Source organism: Drosophila montana, unplaced genomic scaffold (genome assembly GCF_035044405.1).
Source record: "Drosophila montana isolate Dmon_TW-CO22-7 unplaced genomic scaffold, ASM3504440v1 contig_2582_1, whole genome shotgun sequence".
Taxonomy (NCBI): Eukaryota; Metazoa; Arthropoda; class Insecta; order Diptera; family Drosophilidae; genus Drosophila; species Drosophila montana.
The window spans coordinates 6754-32762 of NW_026997445.1; the positions used below are offsets into that span (position 1 = coordinate 6754).

At 39.4% G+C, this 26009-nt stretch overlaps 2 protein-coding genes across 4 annotated transcripts in view; both read right to left on the minus strand.

Moving 5' to 3' along the window:
- Positions 1-10574: 10574 nt before the first annotated feature.
- mRpL13 (mitochondrial ribosomal protein L13) lies at positions 10575-14482 on the minus strand. Of its 3 annotated transcripts, XM_064683149.1 has the most exons (7): positions 14322-14479; positions 14142-14265; positions 12691-12941; positions 12477-12625; positions 11653-12391; positions 11262-11590; positions 10575-11203 (listed from the first exon to the last, which is right to left on the minus strand). In XM_064683149.1, the coding sequence occupies exons 1-7, from the start codon at positions 14343-14345 to the stop codon at positions 10741-10743; spliced, it is 2079 nt and encodes a 692-aa protein (XP_064539219.1). In that variant the 5' UTR covers positions 14346-14479; the 3' UTR covers positions 10575-10740. The 3 variants fall into 3 exon arrangements, with proteins under 3 accessions (XP_064539219.1, XP_064539220.1, XP_064539222.1); XM_064683150.1 differs by lacking the exons at positions 14142-14265; positions 14322-14479 and adding an exon at positions 13062-13219; XM_064683152.1 differs by lacking the exons at positions 10575-11203; positions 11262-11590; positions 11653-12391; positions 12477-12625; positions 12691-12941 and adding an exon at positions 13459-13898 and having other exon boundaries at positions 14322-14482.
- Positions 14483-15439: 957 nt separating this feature from the next.
- tup (LIM1_Isl and LIM2_Isl domain-containing protein tup) overlaps positions 15440-26009 on the minus strand; it is a 28561-nt gene continuing 17991 nt past the window's right edge. Inside the window, exons 2-9 of the mRNA XM_064683169.1 lie at positions 21986-22175; positions 20283-20413; positions 19976-20164; positions 17473-17593; positions 17248-17410; positions 16957-17172; positions 16111-16297; positions 15440-16046 (exon numbers count right to left, since the gene is read on the minus strand). Of these exons, the coding sequence (XP_064539239.1) occupies positions 15784-16046; positions 16111-16297; positions 16957-17172; positions 17248-17410; positions 17473-17593; positions 19976-20164; positions 20283-20413; positions 21986-22175 (1460 nt within the window). The 3' untranslated portion in view covers positions 15440-15783. The remainder of the gene's footprint in view (positions 16047-16110; positions 16298-16956; positions 17173-17247; positions 17411-17472; positions 17594-19975; positions 20165-20282; positions 20414-21985; positions 22176-26009) is intronic.

Sequence of the window (26009 nt, forward strand, 5' to 3'; positions counted from 1 at the left end):
ATCGCACATTATTTGGCCGAGATATTCCAAAAAATCATCAAATAAGGTTGACTTTACAAACGAATCGGTTTTTGGTCAACCACTTTTTTTAACCCATCGATTTTTAAAATGTTTGAATGCCAATTGATAGTAGTGATCCGTACGAATTTAAAGGGGTATAACATTTCAAAATCTGACAATATTTACCCGAGATATTCAAAAAAAATCATCAAAAAAGTTTTGATTTTCGAACCGACCCCGAATTTGAGAAAAAACGTGATGTAACCCCTTGCCATTTTGCTGATTTTGGTCAAAATTTAGATTTTCATTTTTTTGATGCCAATCGATTGTACTGATCCTTACGAGTCCAAAATGGTATAAAATTCCCAAATCGCACATTATTTGGCCGAGATATTCCAAAAAATCATCAAATAAGGTTGACTTTACAAACGAATCGGTTTTTGGTCAACCACTTTTTTTAACCCATCGATTTTTAAAATGTTTGAATGCCAATTGATAGTAGTGATCCCTACGAATTCAAAAAGGTATAACATTTCAAAATCTGACAGTATTTACCCGAGATATTCAAAAAAAATCATCAAAAAAGTTTTGATTTTCGAGCCGACCCCGATTTTTAGAAAAAATGTGATGTAACCCCTTGCCATTTTGCTGATTTTGGTCAAAATTTAGATTTTCATTTTTTTGATGCCAATCGATTGTACTGATCCTTACGAGTCCAAAATGGTATAAAATTCCCAAATCGCACATTATTTGGCCGAGATATTCCAAAAAATCATCAAATAAGGTTGACTTTACAAACGAATCGGTTTTTGGTCAACCACTTTTTTTAACCCATCGATTTTAAAAATGTTTGAATGCCAATTGATAGTAGTGATCCGTACGAATTTAAAGGGGTATAACATTTCAAAATCTGACAATATTTACCCGAGATATTCAAAAAAAATCATCAAAAAAGTTTTGATTTTCGAACCGACCCCGAATTTGAGAAAAAACGTGATGTAACCCCTTGCCATTTTGCTGATTTTGGTCAAAATTTAGATTTTCATTTTTTTGATGCCAATCGATTGTACTGATCCTTACGAGTCCAAAATGGTATAAAATTCCCGAATCGCACATTATTTGGCCGAGATATTCCAAAAAAACATCAAAAAAGGTTGACTTTACAAACGAATCGGTTTTTGGTCAACCACTTTTTTTAACCCATCGATTTTTAAAATGTTTGAATGCCAATTGATAGTAGTGATCCCTACGAATTCAAAAAGGTATAACATTTCAAAATCTGACAGTATTTACCCGAGATATTCAAAAAAAATCATCAAAAAAGTTTTGATTTTCGAGCCGACCCCGATTTTTAAAAAAATGTGATGTAACCCCTTGCCATCTTGCTGATTTTGGTCAAAATTTAGATTTTCATTTTTTTGATGCCAATCGATTGTACTGATCCTTACGAGTCCAAAATGGTATAAAATTCCCGAATCGCACATTATTTGGCCGAGATATTCCAAAAAATCATCAAATAAGGTTGACTTTACAAACGAATCGGTTTTTGGTCAACCACTTTTTTTAACCCATCGATTTTAAAAATGTTTGAATGCCAATTGATAGTAGTGATCCGTACGAATTTAAAGGGGTATAACATTTCAAAATCTGACAATATTTACCCGAGATATTCAAAAAAAATCATCAAAAAAGTTTTGATTTTCGAACCGACCCCGAATTTGAGAAAAAACGTGATGTAACCCCTTGCCATTTTGCTGATTTTGGTCAAAATTTAGATTTTCATTTTTTTGATGCCAATCGATTGTACTGATCCTTACGAGTCCAAAATGGTATAAAATTCCCAAATCGCACATTATTTGGCCGAGATATTCCAAAAAATCATCAAATAAGGTTGACTTTACAAACGAATCGGTTTTTGGTCAACCACTTTTTTTAACCCATCGATTTTAAAAATGTTTGAATGCCAATTGATAGTAGTGATCCCTACGAATTCAAAAAGGTATAACATTTCAAAATCTGACAGTATTTACCCGAGATATTCAAAAAAAATCATCAAAAAAGTTTTGATTTTCGAGCCGACCCCGATTTTTAGAAAAAACGTGATGTAACCCCTTGCCATTTTGCTGATTTTGGTAAAAATTTAGATTTTCATTTTTTTTTGATGCCAATCGATTGTACTGATCCTTACGAGTCCAAAATGGTATAAAATTCCCGAATCGCACATTATTTGGCCGAGATATTCCAAAAAAACATCAAAAAAGGTTGACTTTACAAACGAATCGGTTTTTGGTCAACCACTTTTTTTAACCCATCGATTTTGAAAATGTTTGAATGCCAATTGATAGTAGGGATCCGTACGAATTTAAAGGGGTATAACATTTCAAAATCTGACAGTATTTACCCGAGATATTAAAAAAAAATCATCAAAAAAGTTTTGATTTTCGAGCCGACCCCGAATTTGAGAAAAAACGTGATGTAACCCCTTGCCTTTTTGCTGATTTTGGTAAAAATTTAGATGAATGCCAATTGATAGTAGTGATCCCTACGAATTCAAAAAGGTATAACATTTCAAAATCTGACAGTATTTACCCGAGATATTCAAAAAAAATCATCAAAAAAGTTTTGATTTTCGAGCCGACCCCGATTTTTAGAAAAAACGTGATGTAACCCCTTGCCATTTTGCTGATTTTGGTCAAAATTTAGATTTTCATTTTTTTTTGATGCCAATCGATTGTACTGATCCTTAAGGGTCCAAAATGGTATAAAATTCCCGAATCGCACATTATTTGGCCGAGATATTCCAAAAAATCATCAAATAAGGTTGACTTTACAAACGAATCGGTTTTTGGTCAACCACTTTCTTAAACCCATCGATTTTTAAAATAATTGAATGCCAATTGATAGTAGTGATCCCTACGAATTCAAAAAGGTATAACATTTCAAAATCTGACAGTATTTACCCGAGATATTCAAAAAAAATCATCAAAAAAGTTTTGATTTTCGAGCCGACCCCGATTTTTAGAAAAAACGTGATGTAACCCCTTGCCATTTTGCTGATTTTGGTCAAAATTTAGATTTTTTTTGATGCCAATCGATTGTACTGATCCTTACGAGTCCAAAATGGTATAAAATTCCCAAATCGCACATTATTTGGCCGAGATATTCCAAAAAATCATCAAATAAGGTTGACTTTACAAACGAATCGGTTTTTGGTCAACCACTTTTTTTAACCCATCGATTTTGAAAATGTTTGAATGCCAATTGATAGTAGTGATCCGTACGAATTTAAAGGGGTATAACATTTCAAAATCTGACAATATTTACCCGAGATATTCAAAAAAAATCATCAAAAAAGTTTTGATTTTCGAACCGACCACGAATTTGAGAAAAAACGTGATGTAACCCCTTGCCATTTTGCTGATTTTGGTCAAAATTTAGATTTTCATTTTTTTGATGCCAATCGATTGTACTGAGCCTTACGAGTCCAAAATGGTATAAAATTCCCAAATCGCACATTATTTGGCCGAGATATTCCAAAAAATCATCAAATAAGGTTGACTTTACAAACGAATCGGTTTTTGGTCAACCACTTTTTTTAACCCATCGATTTTTAAAATGTTTGAATGCCAATTGATAGTAGTGATCCGTACGAATTTAAAGGGGTATAACATTTCAAAATCTGACAATATTTACCCGAGATATTCAAAAAAAATCATCAAAAAAGTTTTGATTTTCGAACCGACCCCGAATTTGAGAAAAAACGTGATGTAACCCCTTGCCATTTTGCTGATTTTGGTCAAAATTTAGATTTTCATTTTTTTGATGCCAATCGATTGTACTGATCCTTACGAGTCCAAAATGGTATAAAATTCCCAAATCGCACATTATTTGGCCGAGATATTCCAAAAAATCATCAAATAAGGTTGACTTTACAAACGAATCGGTTTTTGGTCAACCACTTTTTTTAACCCATCGATTTTCAAAATGTTTGAATGCCAATTGATAGTAGTGATCCCTACGAATTCAAAAAGGTATAACATTTCAAAATCTGACAGTATTTACCCGAGATATTCAAAAAAAATCATCAAAAAAGTTTTGATTTTCGAGCCGACCCCGATTTTTAGAAAAAACGTGATGTAACCCCTTGCCATTTTGCTGATTTTGGTCAAAATTTAGATTTTCATTTTTTTTTGATGCCAATCGATTGTACTGATCCTTAAGGGTCCAAAATGGTATAAAATTCCCGAATCGCACATTATTTGGCCGAGATATTCCAAAAAATCATCAAATAAGGTTGACTTTACAAACGAATCGGTTTTTGGTCAACCACTTTCTTAAACCCATCGATTTTTAAAATAATTGAATGCCAATTGATAGTAGTGATCCCTACGAATTCAAAAAGGTATAACATTTCAAAATCTGACAGTATTTACCCGAGATATTCAAAAAAAATCATCAAAAAAGTTTTGATTTTCGAGCCGACCCCGATTTTTAGAAAAAACGTGATGTAACCCCTTGCCATTTTGCTGATTTTGGTCAAAATTTAGATTTTTTTTGATGCCAATCGATTGTACTGATCCTTACGAGTCCAAAATGGTATAAAATTCCCAAATCGCACATTATTTGGCCGAGATATTCCAAAAAATCATCAAATAAGGTTGACTTTACAAACGAATCGGTTTTTGGTCAACCACTTTTTTTAACCCATCGATTTTTAAAATGTTTGAATGCCAATTGATAGTAGTGATCCGTACGAATTTAAAGGGGTATAACATTTCAAAATCTGACAATATTTACCCGAGATATTCAAAAAAAATCATCAAAAAAGTTTTGATTTTCGAACCGACCCCGAATTTGAGAAAAAACGTGATGTAACCCCTTGCCATTTTGCTGATTTTGGTCAAAATTTAGATTTTCATTTTTTTGATGCCAATCGATTGTACTGATCCTTACGAGTCCAAAATGGTATAAAATTCCCAAATCGCACATTATTTGGCCGAGATATTCCAAAAAATCATCAAATAAGGTTGACTTTACAAACGAATCGGTTTTTGGTCAACCACTTTTTTTAACCCATCGATTTTCAAAATGTTTGAATGCCAATTGATAGTAGTGATCCCTACGAATTCAAAAAGGTATAACATTTCAAAATCTGACAGTATTTACCCGAGATATTCAAAAAAAATCATCAAAAAAGTTTTGATTTTCGAACCGACCCCGAATTTGAGAAAAAACGTGATGTAACCCCTTGCCATTTTGCTGATTTTGGTCAAAATTTAGATTTTCATTTTTTTGATGCCAATCGATTGTACTGATCCTTACGAGTCCAAAATGGTATAAAATTCCCGAATCGCACATTATTTGGCCGAGATATTCCAAAAAAACATCAAAAAAGGTTGACTTTACAAACGAATCGGTTTTTGGTCAACCACTTTTTTTAACTCATCGATTTTGAAAATGTTTGAATGCCAATTGATAGTAGGGATCCGTACGAATTTAAAGGGGTATAACATTTCAAAATCTGACAATATTTACCCGAGATATTCAAAAAAAATCATCAAAACAGTTTTGATTTTCGAGCCGACCCCGATTTTTAGAAAAAACGTGATGTAACCCCTTGCCTTTTTGCTGATTTTGGTCAAAATTTAGATTTTCATTTTTTTGATGCCAATCGATTGTACTGATCCTTACGAGTCCAAAATGTTATAAAATTCCCGAATCGCACATTATTTGGCCGAGATATTCCAAAAAAACATCAAAAAAGGTTGACTTTACAAACGAAGCGGTTTTTGGTCAACCACTTTTTTTAACCCATCGATTTTTAAAATGTTTGAATGCCAATTGATAGTAGTGATCCCTACGAATTCAAAAAGGTATAACATTTCAAAATCTGACAGTATTTACCCGAGATATTCAAAAAAAATCATCAAAAAAGTTTTGATTTTCGAGCCGACCCCGATTTTTAGAAAAAACGTGATGTAACCCCTTGCCATTTTGCTGATTTTGGTCAAAATTTAGATTTTTTTTGATGCCAATCGATTGTACTGATCCTTACGAGTCCAAAATGGTATAAAATTCCCAAATCGCACATTATTTGGCCGAGATATTCCAAAAAATCATCAAATAAGGTTGACTTTACAAACGAATCGGTTTTTGGTCAACCACTTTTTTTAACCCATCGATTTTGAAAATGTTTGAATGCCAATTGATAGTAGTGATCCGTACGAATTTAAAGGGGTATAACATTTCAAAATCTGACAATATTTACCCGAGATATTCAAAAAAAATCATCAAAAAAGTTTTGATTTTCGAACCGACCACGAATTTGAGAAAAAACGTGATGTAACCCCTTGCCATTTTGCTGATTTTGGTCAAAATTTAGATTTTCATTTTTTTGATGCCAATCGATTGTACTGAGCCTTACGAGTCCAAAATGGTATAAAATTCCCAAATCGCACATTATTTGGCCGAGATATTCCAAAAAATCATCAAATAAGGTTGACTTTACAAACGAATCGGTTTTTGGTCAACCACTTTTTTTAACCCATCGATTTTTAAAATGTTTGAATGCCAATTGATAGTAGTGATCCGTACGAATTTAAAGGGGTATAACATTTCAAAATCTGACAATATTTACCCGAGATATTCAAAAAAAATCATCAAAAAAGTTTTGATTTTCGAACCGACCCCGAATTTGAGAAAAAACGTGATGTAACCCCTTGCCATTTTGCTGATTTTGGTCAAAATTTAGATTTTCATTTTTTTGATGCCAATCGATTGTACTGATCCTTACGAGTCCAAAATGGTATAAAATTCCCGAATCGCACATTATTTGGCCGAGATATTCCAAAAAATCATCAAATAAGGTTGACATTAGAAACCACTTTTTAACCCATCGATTTTGAAAATGTTTGAATGCCAATTGATAGTAGTGATCCGTACGAATTTAAAGGGGTATAACATTTCAAAATCTGACAATATTTACCCGAGATATTCAAAAAAAATCATCAGAAAAGTTTTGATTTTCGAGCCGACCCCGATTTTTAGAAAAAACGTGATGTAACCCCTTGCCTTTTTGCTGATTTTGGTCAAAATTTAGATTTTCATTTTTTTGATGCCAATCGATTGTACTGATCCTTAAGGGTCCAAAATGGTATAAAATTCCCAAATCGCACATTATTTGGCCGAGATATTCCAAAAAAACATCAAATAAGGTTGACTTTACAAACGAATCGGTTTTTAGTCAACCACTTTTTTAACCCATCGATTTTTAAAATGTTTGAATGCCAATTGATAGTAGTGATCCCTACGAATTCAAAAAGGTATAACATTCCAAAATCTGACAGTATTTAACCGAGGTATTCAAAAAAAATCATCAAAAAAGTTTTGATTTTCGAAACGACCCCGAGATATTCAAAAAAAATCATCAGAAAAGTTTTGATTTTCGAGCCGACCCCGAATTTGAGAAAAAACGTGATGTAACCCCTTGCCATTTTGCTGATTTTGGTCAAAATTTAGATTTTCATATTTTTGATGCCAATTGATTGTACTGATCCTTACGAGTCCAAAATGGTATAAAATTCCCAAATCGCACATTATTTGGCCGAGATATTCCAAAAGAGCATCAAATAAGGTTGACTTTACAAACGAATTGGTTTTTGGTCAACCACTTTTTTTAACCCATCGATTTTGCAAATGTTTGAATGCCAATTGATAGTAGTGATCCGTACAAATTTAAAGGGGTATAACATTTAAAAATCTGACAATATTTACCCGAGATATTCAAAAAAAATCATCAAAAAAGTTTTGATTTTCGAACCGACCCCGAATTTGAGAAAAAACGTGATGTAACCCCTTGCCATTTTGTTGATTTGGGCAAAAATTTAGATTTTTATTCCTCTGATGCCAATCGATGGTACTGATCCTTACGAGTCCAAAATGGTATAAAATTCCCGAATCGCACATTATTTGGCCGAGATATTCCAAAAAAACATCAAAAAAGGTTGAATTTACAAACGAATCGGTTTTTGGTCAACCACTTTTTTTAACTCATCGATTTTGAAAATGTTTGAATGCCAATTGATAGTAGTGATCCGTACAAATTTAAAGGGGTATAACATTTAAAAATCTGACAATATTTACCCGAGATATTCAAAAAAAATCATCAAAAAAGTTTTGATTTTCGAACCGACCCCGATTTTTAGAAAAAACGTGATGAAACCCCTTGCCATTTTGCTGATTTTAGTCAAAATTTAGACTTTCATTTTTTTGATGCGAATCGATTGTACTGATCCTTACGAGTCCAAAATGGTATAAAATTCCCGAATCGCACATTATTTGGCCGAGATATTCCAAAAAAACATCAAAAAAGGTTGACTCTACCAACGAATCGGATTTTGGTCAACCACTTTTTTTAACCCATCGATTTTTAAAATGTTTGAATGCCAATTGATAGTAGGGATCCGTACGAATGCAAACATTCCAAAATCAGTTGTTATTTATTCGAGATATTCAAAAAAACAAGTTTTCTGAGCCACAGCAATAGCCACGCCCCTTGATGGTTCCTATTTGACAAATACCCTTGGTGTTACCATACCACAGATAAAGTCCTAGGTAACGTACAGAACCAGATCTCTGCAAAATTCGCATTGAAATGGTCCAAAAACATGCATGGTTTTTCTTTCAGCGGCCCTGTAACATGCCCCTTAAAAGACGTCTTAACCTTTACAGGAAGTATAACTGTGGATTTACAGTTCACTGTTTGCCTTGCAAGCCAGCGGCAGCTTAACCCCTTGCCCCTTGCGCTTTTGCAATGAAATTTTGTTACATTGTAGAGCGTTTGTAGAGTGCGGCGGAGTTATGTCGCTGTAAAACGACATAGTCTCGCCATTGTCAAGGGCGGAGTATAAAAATAACCCTTTTAAATATAAAAAAATAAGTTGGTTTTTATACCCCGAACCCAATAAAAATTGGTAAAAGGTTAACAGAAGGATGCATCTCCGACCCTATAAAGTAAATATATTCTTGACCAGCATCAATAGCCCAGTCGATCTAGACATGTCCGTCTGTCTGACCGGCCGTCGGCAAGGATCTCAGAACCTATAAGAGCTAGAGACTTGAAATTTGGAATGAAGGTCCTCCTAGTGCTCGCGCAATACGAGTTTGTTTCCGATAATCGATAACCTCGTTTCCAAGTAATCGACAAAAATCTAAATCCTGTTTTTTGAGCAAATCTCGTAAGTTATAAGAAATAGAGTCACCAAACTTGACATGTAGCATATTATATATATATAGCTATCGCCCCCTCCCCGCTACCAAAACATAGCTATAAAACAAGTAAATAAACCAATTTATATTGCCCACCAATTAAAGCCACAATTTTGATGTAATTGACTTTTTAGAATATACAAATATTCTATAGCTCAATAAGATCTACTGTTGCAAATTTCATCAAGATCGGTTAAGAAACACAAAAGTTATAAAATAAAGCGCAAATTGCAAGAATTTCTGAATACATAAACACAGACACATTCACGCGCGTCATTATTGAATTCAGTCAACAGCATTTTAATTACTGCTAAAGCAAACGAGCTAGTCGCGCGAGCTGCAATTGGTGTTGGTAGGGTATCCCCTAGTCGGGAACTTCTGACTAGAGCCTCTTAGTTGTATTTTATTTATGCTTGTGGATATATTGTTTTCGACTTGAATAAAGCTTAAAATTAGCAACCTACTAACAATTCCCACGCCTCTCAACTCTTTTCTAGCCAAACGACCCAATGAGCTTAACCAGCGTCCCACATTGGGTCACACACAAACCGCACGCATTAAACCCAATCAGCGTTATCGCGAGGGCTATCACTACCAACCGGTTGCGTCAACGTCCCGCCAGAGTCCCACATTCGTCGTAGGCGATGATCTGGGTGCCGGTCCATCCACATCCCGTTCCAATGATAATTCTAGTGCGTGATAGTTTTTATTCCTCAACGACAAGAAATTTCTATGAACACAAAAAGAAAACTTGAACTTTGTCCACTACATATATCGACTATAGACAAAGTTGAGATTGCATTTGGGTCAATGTAAAAGAAACAAATTGTTGATTAGTTTAAACAAAAAAGCAAAACTCGTCAAGAAGTTGAAAAAGAAAACGCAAGCAAACAATAATAAATTTAATATCTGTGTGTGTGTAACAAGGTAAATTACGAGCAGAACTTTAAAGAATTTAAACCAAGATGAGCAAATTGTACGACAACTAAAACTAAAATATTAAGTTAAATGGCATAAAGTATAATTGTCGCATAGGACTCGAAACTTGAACAACATTTGGTTAGTTGTACAAAATTTAATGTTAGTAAAAAAAAGATTACTGAAAATAACCCTAATTTAAAGGTGAAGAAACACAAAAAATTGGCAACGCTTTGGGCCAATTGCACAAATATATATATATATATATAAAAATTAAAGAATTCACAACATTTTACGGCAAATTCGAATGCAGACAAGAAAATAATATATGATATGCAAAATTAATTTAAATAGTCGCATACAATTGAGCATGAAAATGGAAAATCAACTTGTTATAAACGTAGTTTTGCTTATTTTTTAATAAAAACAATAATTCAAGAAAATCCGAGAAAATATATACTGATGATTTTTTGTTTAATTTTAAGTCTTTTTTCCAAAACGATTTCAAGTCAAACTTCACAAAATGAAATCAAAATTAAATTGTAATGCAGTGCTCTACTTTAAACCCAAATCCTTTTCGATGGTGTGCGAGCACACAGCCATCATTTGATCCTTGATGTTCAGGAAATTCTTAACTGCCGTCGGTTTGGCCTCTGGCCATTCGCTCAAATCCCGATAGATTGGGCGGCAGAACTTCATGCGGAAATTGGAGTTGGCAAACTCAATAATCTCATCCAGGCGCTTGATGAGGCGAGCACGTATGATCAAGCGATTGAGGCGGAAGCGCACCTCGGCGTTCCTTGATTGCCCCAAATTGTAGGTGTTCTCAAGCAGTTCGATTTTGCGCTCATTAAAGTCAACAATGTCCTTGCTCTCAATTAATTTGCCTAAGAATTCAATAAGTTGGTGTATGGAAATAGCCTGCTTAATGTTCGCATCGTTGGTCAACTCATCTACAGTCTTGGTGCTCCACTGAGTGGCCAGGTCTTTGGTGACATTAGACAGGGATTCATCGAATCTAAAAATGAAACAAAATTAGTTTCTTAATGTCCTCTCTCAGAATATGCGCTACCTACTTGGGGATAATGGGCGGCATGCCCTCGCTTTTAAGCCACAAGTCCCAGTCCACCAGGCTCAGTTTATCTTTCTTGTCCGTATCCTTGAAAAATTCGTACAAGGCTCCCTTAAAGTCGTCCGTAACAATCGACTTGTATGCGAACTTCTTCAGGTAGTCACGCAGGAAGGGCTCGAAAACGCTTGGGCCACCAAGCAAATCCTCCAGATAGCGCAGGAATGTGGACCCCTTGATGTAGGGAACCGAAGAGAATGCATCATCGGGCCCACAGTTGCTCAAGTCGACAACCAGTCTGGTTAGCTCCGGCGTGTCAGAGAGTTGAGTGCGTAGCTTCAAGGGGAAGTCGGAGATTAGATTGACTCATGCTTGCATATGGGGCATACGTTGCTTACACACTCCTGCAGCTCGGTCAGATTACTGAGCATCCTGAAGTCCAGCTCCTTGGCACCCTGCATGCGACCCACAATTTTGGACTCGACGAACACAGTGAAGCCCTCATTCAGCCAGAAATGCTCAAAGTTCTTATTGGTCACCAGATTACCAGTCCAGCTGTGGGCAATTTCATGGGCAACCACGTTAGCTAAAGATTTGTCGCCAGCAAGCAGCGTGGGAGTAACAAAAGTCAGGCAGGGATTTTCCATGCCGCCAAATGGAAACGAGGGCGGCATGACTAGCAAATCGTATTGCTTCCACACGTACGGTCCACACAAATCTGAAGCGGTCTTCAGCATGGTCGATGTTTCCGAGAATTCCTCAGCGCACGCATCAACAATTGCCTCCTCGGCCCACACATTTGAGTTGTCGCCCAAACGACGGGACACGAGTTTACCAATGGCAATAGCCACCAGATATGCGGGGATGGGCACCTCCTGCTTGAAGTGGGTCTTGCCAGGCTCGTTCTTGTCAATCAAAGCACTCATCAGTGCCGTCAGCTCAGTGGGATGTTCCACAACGGCATTATAAGTAAACTTTACAGCTGGCGTATCCTGGCAGGGCATTACAGAACGTGCGTGTATGGCCTGGCATTGCGAGAACATATACGGATGCTTCTTGCCCAGCGTTTGGGCGGGATTCAACCATTGCAGTCCACTTGCGTTGCTGGCCGTTTCGTAATCAATGCGTACGTTCAGGCTGCAATATAGATATGATTATAAGTGCCATTATTTACAAGTGCTATAAAAAGATTAGCTGCCAGCTTATCAGAAAGCCCGCTTACCTGCCCTTCGCAGTGCCGGTTGGCAGCTCCAGCGTCAGCTTCTGGCCCATATCGGGCACGGGATCGCTGATGAAGTAATTAATGGGCAGCTCAGTGCCGCCGGCTAGTAACGTGGCATTCTTGACGTCTATATCACGAACATCCAGTAGCTAATAAAAAAAAAAAAGAGAACCTATTAAATATACGGAAGAGTGTAACTACTTTATATACTCACAATTTTCTCTAGGTTGCTGGACAGCACATTGAATTTGTGCAAGACACTGCCGCGCAGCTTGGTGGCCTCAAAATCAACTTTCCAATTAATAGAGCTGTGCTCGGTGGTTATAAGCTCCGGCTCTGAGTAGGAGCTGGGATCAACGGTGCTCAAACGACCCATATTACGTTTTTGTAACTTATATATTGGCAACAGTTGCGATTGATGGAGCTCTGGCTGCAGCTGTGTCGTACACAAGGTTCGTCTGGAGACTGCAAACAAATGGAAAGAGGGAGTAATTAGCTTTGTTCGAGTGCCCGATAATTGCGATAAGACGGGCAATGCCAACGCCTGTTAGGCGAATACACTGCAACAAATTAGAAGAATCTCACCAACTGCCGGGCTTGCAGAACACTTAAGACGCAATAAAGATGACCACAGACCACAAAAATGCGAGGGCGTTTCTTAAAAAATGGCGAAAAAGCACAAATCACTGCTGATGCCGGCAGTACAAAACAAAGTGTAAACCAGGGCTGCTGCTATGCTATCGATACAAATATATCGATATGTACAACACACAAAAATGATCGCCCAGATTACTTTGCTCTCAAAATATTGTATAAAACAAGCAATATAAACAAGTGGCTTCGATCGGCCGAAGATTATATGCCCTTGCGTTATGATATGACTCTAGTATACATATGTAATATCTGCCTCCGCCTGTGCGGTAGACTTTCTGTGGCAATTTTGAGATACCCTTTGCAAAGGTATTAAGACACAACGAACACATTTGTAAATAACAATATTATATTTTGCTTAACAGTTAGTCTGATGCCTGCCTTAACGCAACACATAATCCTTTGGGTAATCCATTATAGCGGGGAAGTTCTCCAGCGTTTCCTTGTCTATGTGATCCAATCGCTGGGGAACTGTGCGCGGCGTGCGTATCTGATTCGTAACATTCGCTAATAGGTCCTCAGGCACTTTGTCGTCGGCAAAGAGATGCAGCCGTTGCATCGTATGCCTGCGCTGTAGATTACCCGTCATTGAGTTGTACACAGCCTTTTTCATAACCATGGTGGGATCCTTCTCGTGCAGCTGCCAGGCCAGCGTCCAGGATGCGCCGCCCGGATAGCCAGTGTGATGGAAATAAACGCGCTTTACCCATTCATCGCCAGGCAACGCTATCTCTTTGGTGTTGATCAGCACCACATGGTCGCCGCAGTCATCTGCAAATATAGCTCAGATTTAGTCTTGATTGGAGTATATTATGTTAAGCTAACCTAGAACTGGCCCCGGCTTGAGTATTCTTCATTCACTGCGAGCACCTCTCACGACCGGCAAACGCTTTACAACAACATAAATTGACACTCGCGCCGCTTGTGACGTAACAAGCGCATAGAATTTCGCGTGTTTCCATAGTTGTTCACTTAAAACTATTACCAAACTACTTAATTCTGGCTTCTACTTACTCATAGGATGATATATTGGCTTATGCAGGCCCATTAAATGTGTTTTGACCAGTTGAGCGGACTCAAAAGGATTTTGCCAGGTGCAGTCATATATGTGCCATGTACGCGCAAAAGTGGCCCATTGCTGTAAGCAATGTCCTCGTTTAAGCAATTGAGGATATAAGTTCTATCAATACAAACCTGTACGCGTTTAGCTATCGACATTGTTGTTAATATTTTATGAAAGAATTTAAAACAGGCATAAAAACAACTTCAAAACTTATTTACGTGCCTGTCACGTGAAGTTGGCTGTGCGCAATTTTTAGCTCGCATGCTGCTGACATCGCGCATGTGGCGCAGTCACTTGAAGTTGGCTGCGCTTTGGCAGTGCTGCCAATCACTTACAAATGTTATATTTAGGTAGAATGGCACCACTAGCCTTATTGCGCGCACACTTTTTTAATTTGAAAAGGTGCAATATTCAGAAACACCGTCAGTGCTAATTTTTGTTATTTATTTTCGTTTGTAATTTCATTTAAACATTTTCTATAGTTACTAAAATTACTTATGCACTGTTTATTATTAATATTATTTAAATATTATTGAAAATACATTAGTTGTTTCACGAAACAATTTATTAAACATCCTTGGTACGTTCGCTGCCTTACAGTTTGCTTTCGTTTTATTCTATTTACTTTTTGTGTTAATGGAAATATATTTAAAAAACTAACAAATAAGTCTAGATTTAGTTACAGTTTTCTCACTTACATACGTTTCCATTTTTTCTTCTTCTTTTAATACAATTTAATGAACTTAACGTAGCTGATTTTTGTTAATTCGATTTACAACTGGCCAAGTGCGATTTTATTTATAGTTTAGTTTACTTTGCAGTTCATATATACCCATATAATACACACGAGGTTCTTTTTTATAGTCAATTTCTCGTTTTCCTTTCCATTTGGTTTTTAATGTACGCATATGATTTTTGTGATTCCATTTTTTCTCCCTTTTTTTTTGTTGCATTTTTAATGAAAATATATATGTATGTATATATAAAAAATTATTTACAATTTGTGTGTTTAATGAAATTCCCTACTTGACGAGCTTGATTTTAATGCGAAATTATTGTTAAAACTTTTCAAGTGTATGAGCATTTTTGTTTTTTTTCCATTATTTTTGTTTTTGTTTTTTGCGTAATTAATTTAATTCGAAAAAAAACAACAAAAATTGGTATATTACATAACAAAGAAAACGGTAAAATGAAACTTGAAACTGACAACTGCCCGTCTCCAGTTCTGTGTACCCAAACCCGCACCCGCACCCCGCACCCCGAACCCCGCAACCCGTAACCGCGCCCACAACCAGAGTCAGAGTAGGACCCAAGCCCCAGTGGCAGAGGCCGAGGTAGAGAGAGCCTGGCCAGAGACCCAGATTTAATGCCAGCCAATGGCCTACAGACTATTTTTGGCACCGAATCAAAAACCGAGACGAATATAGTATATCGCGCAAGAGCTTCGCCACATTGCACAAGCCCGCGAGCTGTTTGCGCTGTTTTACAGCAGCTGCAGCTGCATTTGCATCCGCATCCTCGCCATCGCTGCCGCCACGCCCCCAGCCGCCGCCGCCGCGATGCCGCCGCCGCCAGACGTAGTTGGGCTTGCGCTCAGAGGACTGATGCCGGCGAGCCGGTAACTTTTTGTAGCATTTGCATCAGCTGCTCCGTGGCCGACTGATTGGCGGCAATGGAACCACCGCCAACGCCTAAGCCAACGCCCACGCCCACGCCCAAGCCTACGCCCACAAGACCAAGACCAACACCACCAACACCCACCACACCGCCGGCAGCTGTTGATGACGGCGGCGATGAGATCGATGTGGCCGCCGATGCCGATGACGAGGACGATGGCGTCAGCGCCAGCTTGGATTCTGGAGCAACAAAAGAAGCTGAGATTAGATTCGGTACGTTTTGTCTATGGACTGCCTTGCATACTGTCATCGCTCTCCAGGTAGGTCACATACGAGTCTGTGCTATCCGGATGATGGTGCGACGTGATGCCCGAGTCCAGGCTGCTGCCACCAGGCGGGCCGTTCATTTGCTGACCCGGCGGTGGTGGGTGTGGTCCCTGTGGCGGATGTGGTGGCAGCACGGGCATTCCATTTAAATCGTAGCCGTGCATCTAGATCATAGACAGAGAATAGATAAACCATATTTTAGTCTCATAGTCTAATAAGCTCTTTAAAAATATATTCAAACCGGTTCATAACCGGTTCAATATTTTAATAAATATTCTTTTCATGCTAGCTTCAAATTGTTATTATTATTGTTCCAAAAAAGTTTTAAGCGGGTTGAGTTTTCGTTTAGAACTGGTTCATAAGAAGCTGCAGAGTGGTTCATTATCGGTTCAGTGTATAAATACTTTTGCTCTTATTTCAAATATTTTTTTCAAAAAGTTTCGATCACGTTCGAAACTGGTTCAACAGTTTGAACTGGTTCCAGTTTTGAATTGATTTGCTCAGACTACAGATCTGGCTTGGAACTAGTTTAAAATTAAATGTTCTATATAGGCTCACAATAAGATATTAAAATATGTTTACAGTAAATTGTCAAATTTCTTAAATCTCTATTAATCTAAGCTGATCTCTATATAGAGGTTAGGCTCGGATTTGGGTTCGGCTACTTTTTAGGCAACTTCTTCATACTAAATAAAGTGAAATTCTGGATATAAATCGGCTCGGTATAAAACCTAGCCTATAAGAAAGGAACTAGCTAGGAAGCTGCTTGGAATTCTTGAATGAACTACCTGTAACTCTCTTGGGAATTGGTTGGACTGCTCACCTGATTGACCAGCTGTTGAAATGCGGGCGTGTGCGTATTGATGGCCCCATTGCTATCGAGATCGGCGTGCAGGGCAAAATCGCTTAAGGCTTTCCATGGCGGTTGATATGTCTGCACATCCAGACCCTGAAGATTCAGCGGCGAATCGTGTCGCACCGGCGAGCTGGCAATCATGGGTATGCCCTGCATGGCGCCATAGCCCAGCTTGCGACCCTCCTGCGAAAACCGAAATAGCCCCCAATTAGATATATAGATACATGTGTGGATCGGTCGAAGTTGAAGCTGGCTTACCTTCTCCTGCTGCATTTGCAGCTTCATTTGGATGGTCTTCTTCTTGTCCTTGCAGCGCTTGTTCTGGAACCAGACGCGTATGACCCGCGGCGACAGGCCCGTCATCTCAACCAGCTGCTCCTTCATGAGCGCATCAGGTCGCGGATTAGCATTATAGCAGGTTCTACAAGGACACTCTCGGATTAGCTTATGGCCTGATATGGGCTGGTTGAGCCTGGGACTTACCTTAGGGTATGCAGCTGCTTCTCGTTGAGCACGGTGCGCACTCGCGTCGGCTTGCCGTCCGATGGACCCGAGGGACGCTTTTCCCTAATACTTTTGTGTGAGCCCGATTCGCTGCCAGAATCTGTAGTGTAGAAATTGGGTTAAGACTTTGTGTTCAAGAATCGTTTGTCAATTCGCAATCATTTTGCTATTTTTGCCAACGCTTTGAAGTTCGCGTTGATAAATTGTCTTCAACTACGGCCACAAAGGCGAATGCCAATAGACCGCAGCACGCATGAAAAAAAAACAAAAAACAAAACAAGAAGAAACCAAAAATAGCACAGTCTCCGACCCTGAGAGACCCCTGTCCCCCATCTACTCCCTGCCACTGGAGATCAAAGAGGCTGCACGGCATACGAAAATCATGTCTGAGGCACGGGCACGGGCACGGGCATGGGCATGGGATGGGGATGGGGATGCGTGGTTCTTGGCGCGTCGTGGTTCGTAATTAAGTCGTGTTTCACAACACCGCGACAACTTGTTATCGTTATCTAATTTCGATAACGATCGCATCCATGAATGAGCCGGGCGCGACAATCGATCGGCGTTCCGTTTGAAGCTGGGTGCAGTCACAAAAGAACTTCTTTCATTTGGCAATTTGGCAAAAACTTTTATACAAATTAAAGCGCCAAGCTGTGACTGTAACTGTGACTGCGACTGTGACTGCGACTGTAGGCGCGACAGGCGAGGTTTGCGCTCGGACTTCAAAGCGCCGCAGTTGGGCAAACACTTGGACGTGCTGCGTGCCGTATTCGAGTTGAAAACAAATAGACGCACAGGCACAACAAGTGGAACTACTCTATGAATGGGGACCCTATCGAGACGCTGGATTGATCAGGCGATCCGGCAAGATTCACAGATCGGGCAGCCCCAACAACAACAGCAACAACAACATTTCCCAAGAAGTTGTCAATGTTTGCCCGCTTGAATGCTTCAATGCAGCTTTGAGTTGTTTTTCTCCTTCTTTTTTTTTGTGTTTGCCACAGCAGCTGCTGCAGCCCCCTCCCCGCCTGCGACACCTTTTGCAAATTCCCTCTGACAACTATTAGAGGCACCTCTTTCTCTCTCTCTCTCTCTCTCCCTCGCTCTCTGGCTTTGGAGCCCGCACACGAGCTTGCCCCGACTTTGACAACACCGCCGCATGTTGATAAGGTCTGTTGGGTTGTACTCGCCCTGCCCTCCCCCCTTGCGTCTCCTTCAGTTTAAACAATGAGATTATGTTGACGATATGGTTTGACAATTGTCGTACATTGTTTGACGTTTGCCGATTTCTATTGACACTTTATCGCTTACAAGGATGTAACGCTGTCTTTCTGAGAATAAAACACGAGCACAGCCCTTTGTACTGCCGACCCACAGACGTTCTCTCTCTCTTCTCTCTCTCTCTCTCTCTCTCTCTTTAATTCTATTTAGCCTAATTGGGGCTTTGGACTTTCAATCTAATCGGATAACTGGGCCAGGTTGTTAGGCAGCGTTACGTGGAAAAATCTATTGCAATTTGGGCTAATTGAGTCTTCGGCTCTTTTTTAGCTGGTAACCAGACTAGTAGGGGGGGGGGGGGGTGAGGGGAGGGAAGGAGGTAGAACTGTTTTCTTTTGCAATTGCGATAGTTGTGGGACTTCGGAGCATGGATTTCAACTAAGCTGGGGGAAGTTTGCAACTGGCTGAGACATTTATATAAGAGCTGAGCTGCAGCCAAATAGTCTTAAGCCATATCAAAATCCCTATGTTATACATCCTAGCTAAGCCTAGCTAAGTTAGGGAGCTGGATTAGAACCTCAGTAAAATAACCATTTGATGACGATCTGTATAACGAACCAAAACTTGGGTTTGTCAGGAATGGAAATGTTTTTAGTTTTTGGTGCTAATCATTTAATTATAATTTAATTCATTTAAGTAGTATAATTCTTTAAAAGAAAGGAAAACATCCTTGTTTTAGGTTTAGCTATCTATCTATCTTAGTTAAACTAATAAAATCAGTTTACATTTTTAATTGTTGTGGTATCTAGTGTCAGGAAAAGCTAAGGACCTTAATTATAATTAAGTGAGATTAAAAGCCAAAAGAGCTAACAAAGGGTATTTTATTTAGAGGTTCCAGCTCCAATAAGTATTTAACTTGCATAAATTGATCAGATCTGGTTACCCTGTTCTCATCTATATCATGAGCTCTCATAGTAGTTAATAACCCAACGAGTTTAAAGGGAGTTGATCCAGATAGTTAATATACAAATAGGAGCCAAATCTTATGTCAAGTACAGAGTAACAAATTCGAATGGAGTTTGATTAAAGAATTTTGAAAATCTGTAAATCATAACAAGAAACTGTGCCCAAACTCAATACGCCAGCTAGAAACGCAAGCAACTAAATTTCAATTCAAATACGATTTGAGCCCGAGTCGAGTAGCCCAACTTGAGGCAATTAAGTAAGAGATAGTCAAGTTAAAGGTAAACACAAACGCACTCACCCGACATTGAGCCCAGTTCGCTGGAATGGTTATTATTGCTAAGATTTGTATTGTTGTTGTTATTACTGCTAATGTTGTTGTTGCTCTCCACAGATGATGATGTTAGACTACTTTGCGATGACTTCTCGAGCACATCGTGATCCTCCTTGCAGTACAGGGCGCCCGCGTCGCGTAACGCGAATTCATCGCCTGTTCAGTACCGAGAAATACCAATAATAAATAGATTAATAAATAAATAAATACACTATCGTGTGTGTGTGTGTGGGGGGGGTGGAAGGGGGGGTGGCAAAGGGCAACAATAACGCACCTGGCAGCAGTTGACGGGCACACGCTGAGCAACGAAAACATTCGATGTGAAAGATTTTCGTTTTGGCTCGCATCACAAAATCATTTTTGCTAAAGGAGTTACCGCATTTATCACATTTTGTACCAAATAACCTGCGAATAAAATAGGTGAAAGAGGAAGAAGAAGAAGATAGTCGCATGATTAGAGCCAATGTGAATAGGTATGTAAACAGCCTTGAATGCGTTCAAGTCGCTTGCTTATGACTATTAAACAAATATATATATATACAAAAATATATGAAATACTAAAGAAAATAAATAAAAAACAAGTGGGGAAGGGGAAAGGCGAGGCTGCTAGACAGGCAGATACCCCGTAGAATGTGATGCATTAGCCAATTGAGCTTTGTAGTATGTTTTAATACAAAAGTTGACTTCTTCCACTTTTAAGATTATGCACATTTCAATAATATTTTTAAATTTTATATTTAACATATCTATAATATATATATAGTTATCCTATTTATCCTACTGTGTAGCCATATACCTCGTAAGCTGGCTGCAGCTTTTATAGACGCCGAGTTTGATGAGGCAGAATATGCATATACATATAACATATTTATAGATATGCATTATATATTTTATTTTTTTTTATAGGTACTCAGTTGTCATGGCCCTCTTTTGGACATTTTATGGTTGTAGGGTATGCAAAAAAAAATAAATAAATAAATAAGAGTGAAGAAAAAAAAAAGGAAATGTAAACCAGCCGCGGTCTTTTGTGGCTGCCGCCCTGAACATCAATCATTTGTGCAGGTAAAGTGTTAATTTATAGCTTTGCACGTGTTAATCAATTATTCAAAGATTTGCATGGCAAATAGTTGGCAAGTCGCGACGATGCGACTGTAGAGTGACAGCCACCCCCCCCCCCCCCCTGACAAAACCCGCTCGCAAATGGCAATTTGTAAATGGTTGTTGTTGCAGTGATGAAATCCGTGAGATACCCGAAAGCAGCTCCACAGCTGTCGGCGGCCGTTTAGAATGTGTTTATTTGTACCCCAAACAAGAACCGTTGGCAAGCTCCATCTAATTGGCCTGGCCAACAAGTGACGGCTGCTACACTTCTGAAACAGGGCCAAGCGCATGATCAAGCCGAGCCTACTTGCTGTGCGGAGTGTACAGCGCGTGCGTAGGGTATATTCGCTGTCAGCCTACTAATTTCCACAATTAGCTCGTGATTGTAGAAGTGGCAAAATGTTTAGAGCAGCGCTAACAACTCGCGACTTATATAGGAAATCTTATTAATTTTCTATAGGAGCTGAAATTTTAAAGAGCCTGGAGTTTAAAGAGGAATGAGCCGAGAGAAAAGAAGAACATTTGTTTAAATTAAACATAAAAATAATAAATAAGTAAATCCTAGTCATAAGTAGCTGGAGCTTGGCGATTGTTTTTAAATATTTTATATAAGATCTCAATAAAAAACCATTCCATATTCGATTTACTCTAAGGCCTAGAAAACTTAGACTAAGCTCTTAAAAGTCGAATCCTACCTAACTGCATACTTTGAGTGTCATTAAGCTTTACCTTTTTTAAACTAAAAATTGATTTGCTAACAATTCTTGTGAATGCTAAATATGGAAAAACAATAATAAATAGAAAGGCAACTAGAACTAATTGCTTTTCTTAAGAGCTATATCTAGTTGCTTGAAGTCAATGTTAAATATCACTTACCTAACATAATCACGCTTGCAATAGGTTTTGCCATCGCGCACAAAACACGTACAGCTCTCGTCCAGAAATTGCCTGCATTCCTGGCACTTTAAGCACGCCGCATGCCATTCCAGATCGGGCGCAACGCGCAGTATATACTGATCGTGTATTTGGCCGCCGCAGCCCACACAATGCGACAGGCGTTGTTTTTCTGTAAGATCAAATAAATTCCAAACATATATAAGTATCTTATTTGCAATTGCATTAAATTTTAAATTCAAATGAGAATCGTGCGCTAATAATAGAGCTGGCTGCTATGACACTTCGGGCTCAGTTGCAACGCACTTAACAGAGCAGCACAGTTAGCAGCTGTTAGAATTGTTAGCGACTGCGAGCTATGTTAAGTTGTGCAGTTTGAATTTCATTAAAATTCAATTACATTTTTATTAGGATGATGAAAACTTGAAGTTTCAGCATTTTATTCAGTGCCGTCGGCAACTGACAGCGTCGGTAAATCACTTGGCGCTTTGTTTAATCTGCTGATGTGTTTTACATGAAGCTGGCGCTGCACTTTTAGCCAATTATGCGCCTCGATTTGCTGTAAACAAAAATAAGTAAGTCGCAAAACAAAGATGGCGCTAATTAACAAACTGCTATCAAATAAACCCAGAGCTGAGCCGCTGTGTGTGTGCTTGTGTGTTTGTGTGTTTGTGTGTGCCGCCCCAAAAATAAAACTTTTGCCGGAAAAACATTTGAAAAATTCATAAATCTGCCAAGCGGCGCACAAGTTTTCAAGTATTTAAGTTGGGTGCCTGGACCAAAAGTTGAGCCTTCAAAGCGCCAAAAGTTTGGGCTCGGGCGCCAAAAGCAGAAGAAAAAAAATCAATGCAATCATTGCCACATTATGTACGAGTGCTGCCAGTGCTGCCACCCCAAATGCTGCTAACGGCCCGCTATATATGTATATATAAATATATAACTATGTGTGTGTGTGTGTGCGTGTGTTGTAATCCTTGGCAGCACAGCGAAAAAAACTTTTGCAACAGGAAAAACTTTTCGCCTGTTGAAAAATTAAGAAAAACTTTGACGCGCGTTTAGCACGTTTTAAATGTTTCGCTGTGCCGCACACACACAAACACACAAAGATGCACACGCATACACAGAGAGAGCAAGCGACACACACGAAGCTTTGTGGCTGTTTCCTCTTTGTATCTTTAAACGTGGCTGCGTATCTCAGCGCGTTGTATCTGTATCTGCAAAGCAACTGCTGCTGTGTGTGTGTGTGTGTGTGTGTGTAGCTTGCGTATCTTTCGCACTCGCAGCCTCTGCACATGAATTATTTATAAAGGCGGAGCAGACAAGTTGCTGCCGTTGCCCGTTCGTTGTTGGGCCTTTTGTTGTTGTTGCTGTTGCTGTCTTTCTTTTTCTTTTTCTTTTTTTTTCGGCCTGCGCTTTTTTTCGCCTGGTTTTCTCGTTTGCTTGTATTTGTTGCTTTCATGCTTGAAGCATTTCAGACGCCAGCATTTACTTCCATGTGCCACGCCACCCAGTTATCCGCGCTGTCTCCCCCCCACCACCCCCAGCCATCACTCTCCACTCAGCCGGCCTTCAGCAGCAGCCTTCAAGCCCAAAGCTTCAAGCTACCCGGCCTCAGCCTTTGCCTTTTTGCGTGGCATGTGCGCTTTTTTCTGCCCGCATCTCTTTCGCACTCGCGCGTTCGCTGTCCCGCTCAAGCTGCCAGCAAAGCTACCCTATATAGTCAGTCATTGTTGTTGTTGTTGTTCTTGTTCTTGTTGTTGTTGTTGTTATTGTGTGCGTGGCCACCATTTTTCTTCTTCCGACTCCTCGCTGTTGTTGTTGTTGTCGCTTTTGGACAGCTTCTTTTGTATAAATTTCCAGGCTGCGTATCTTTTGCTGACTGACATTTCGCATTCATTGTTTGTTGCTGAGTGTGCGTGTGTGTGTGTGTGTAAGTGTAGGTGTTTGTCTGCCTTAATGATCCTGCGCAGTGCGTTTTCATTTTTCTTTGGGACCCCCTCGCACACACACACACACACACACACACATACACACGCACACACACCGCAGCCATTACGAGTCGTAATGGGAATTTAAGCGCAACTCCTGCGCTTGTATCTTTTTTTTGTTTTTTGTTTTAGAGGGGGGCTAAACTGGCGGGGTAGTTGGGTTTGGGGTTCTTTCCGCTTCTGCGGCGTATCTTTTGCATGTTGTGCTGCCCAAAACCACCCCATGAAAAATGTGTGTGTGTGTTTTTGGGGGTTGCTGACGCGCGCTGAGGCGGTTGGGGCGGCTGGGGCTGTTCTGGCTGGCTTTGGCAGTTGGCGCGCCGTGGTCTGCTCGATTTTTCGTTTTTCGGCGCTATTTGCGGCACACTTTGGGGTTTTTTGCGGGCGGCGGAGAGCGGAGGGGGGGGGGGGGGGTGTTTGCGGGCTGCGTGGGCACCGGCAAATGCAATTTTCGTCTCGTGTTTGTCGTCTATGAATTTTTCGACTGCGGCAGGCAGCAGGCAGCGGGCGGCACTTGCGGTGGGCCGGGCGAGGTGTGGCAGCACATGCGGCTGCTGCGGCTTTTTCACTTTTAACAAGCAACGTTTCGCAGCATTTGCAACATTTTGCAGCATTTGCAAGCTGCGTGTCATTTTTGCATGTTGTTCCATTTTGTTGTTCTGTTTTTCTATTTTGGCTATAAATTTTTCAATTAAACAACTGACAACAGGCGAGAGCAACAAAAAGAGCCAACACGTTGCTGTTGTTGTTGTTGTTGTTGTTGCTGCTGCTATGATCTTGGCTTCAACTTCAAGTTTTATTTTGTAGTGTTTAAATTTTAATGGCCGCACCTTTTGGCTGCTGTCTGCTCTTGAACCTTTTCTTCTCTAGCACTATTAGATATCTATACTCTAGCCAAAGGGGTACTTTGAATAGATTAAACTACTTGTAAAAAATGACAACAGACATTCAAAGTTAAAAAAAAGTTATTTGAATTACTATTAAAATAATTAAAAACTATTCAAGTAATTTTTAAATTAATGTCATTTTTATATTTTCAGTCACTGTCATTGTATTTATTTAACCCGATTTTTTTATAAAAACAATTTCAAAACATGCCTTAAAAAAGCTAAAGAGCATATCCTTAATTGGAACACCTGGAATATCCGTTTAAGCTGCTCATCAAATTAACAAAAAAAAAGTTGAAACTAATTGACAGGATCTGCTAAAATTTACATTTTTCTTGAATATAATTTACATTTTTAAGTGTATTCAAAGCGGGCGACTAGCGCAAAAATGGTTGCTCCTCTACAGATAAAATGTAAGGAAATCTACAACAAGCAGCTTAAATTAAAAAAAAAAGGAATCTCAAGATTTGTGTGCTGCACAGCAACACGTAGAGAATTCGTATCTGACTGAGTATCTTGCGCGTTTAAGCGTTTTTATCTAATTACACGCGTTTCGCTCGTGTACAGCCGGAGCTGAAGCTAAAGCTGGAGCTGGAGCCGAGCTCGACTGAGAAGTGGCCAGTTTGATGGATAGTTGAGTGCACTCTATGAATGATTTGAGCGACTGTCTGGGCCGTGCGATTGGGGCAATAAACATATCAAAGCCGAATAATGAACGCCCAGAACGCATGAGATGCGCAGCTTTAACCAGCAGCTGGGCTTATCGGAGTCGGCGATCTTTCAGAAGACCCAAATCGAACTGGGAAAAATGTATTTGCTGGCTGTGCAACCAGTTTTTTTTCTTTTCTCTCTTTTCTCTCTGTTGCAATGGCTGCCACAGACTGTGCCGTGCCACATGCCTGGACTGTGGCTGCAACAACTGCTGCGACTGCTGCGACTGCGGCTGCTGCATCAATGTTGTTGTTGTTGTCGACAACGGCAACATGCAAAATGCAAAGCATCGATAAGATATACACGAATACGTGCCCGAGAGTGCCGAGTGGTCCCCCAGCAGTCCATGGGGCACGTCGAAATTATGGAAGCTCTTGCGGATATGCGCGCGATTTCAAAAGCAACTACTGTTTAAGTCGC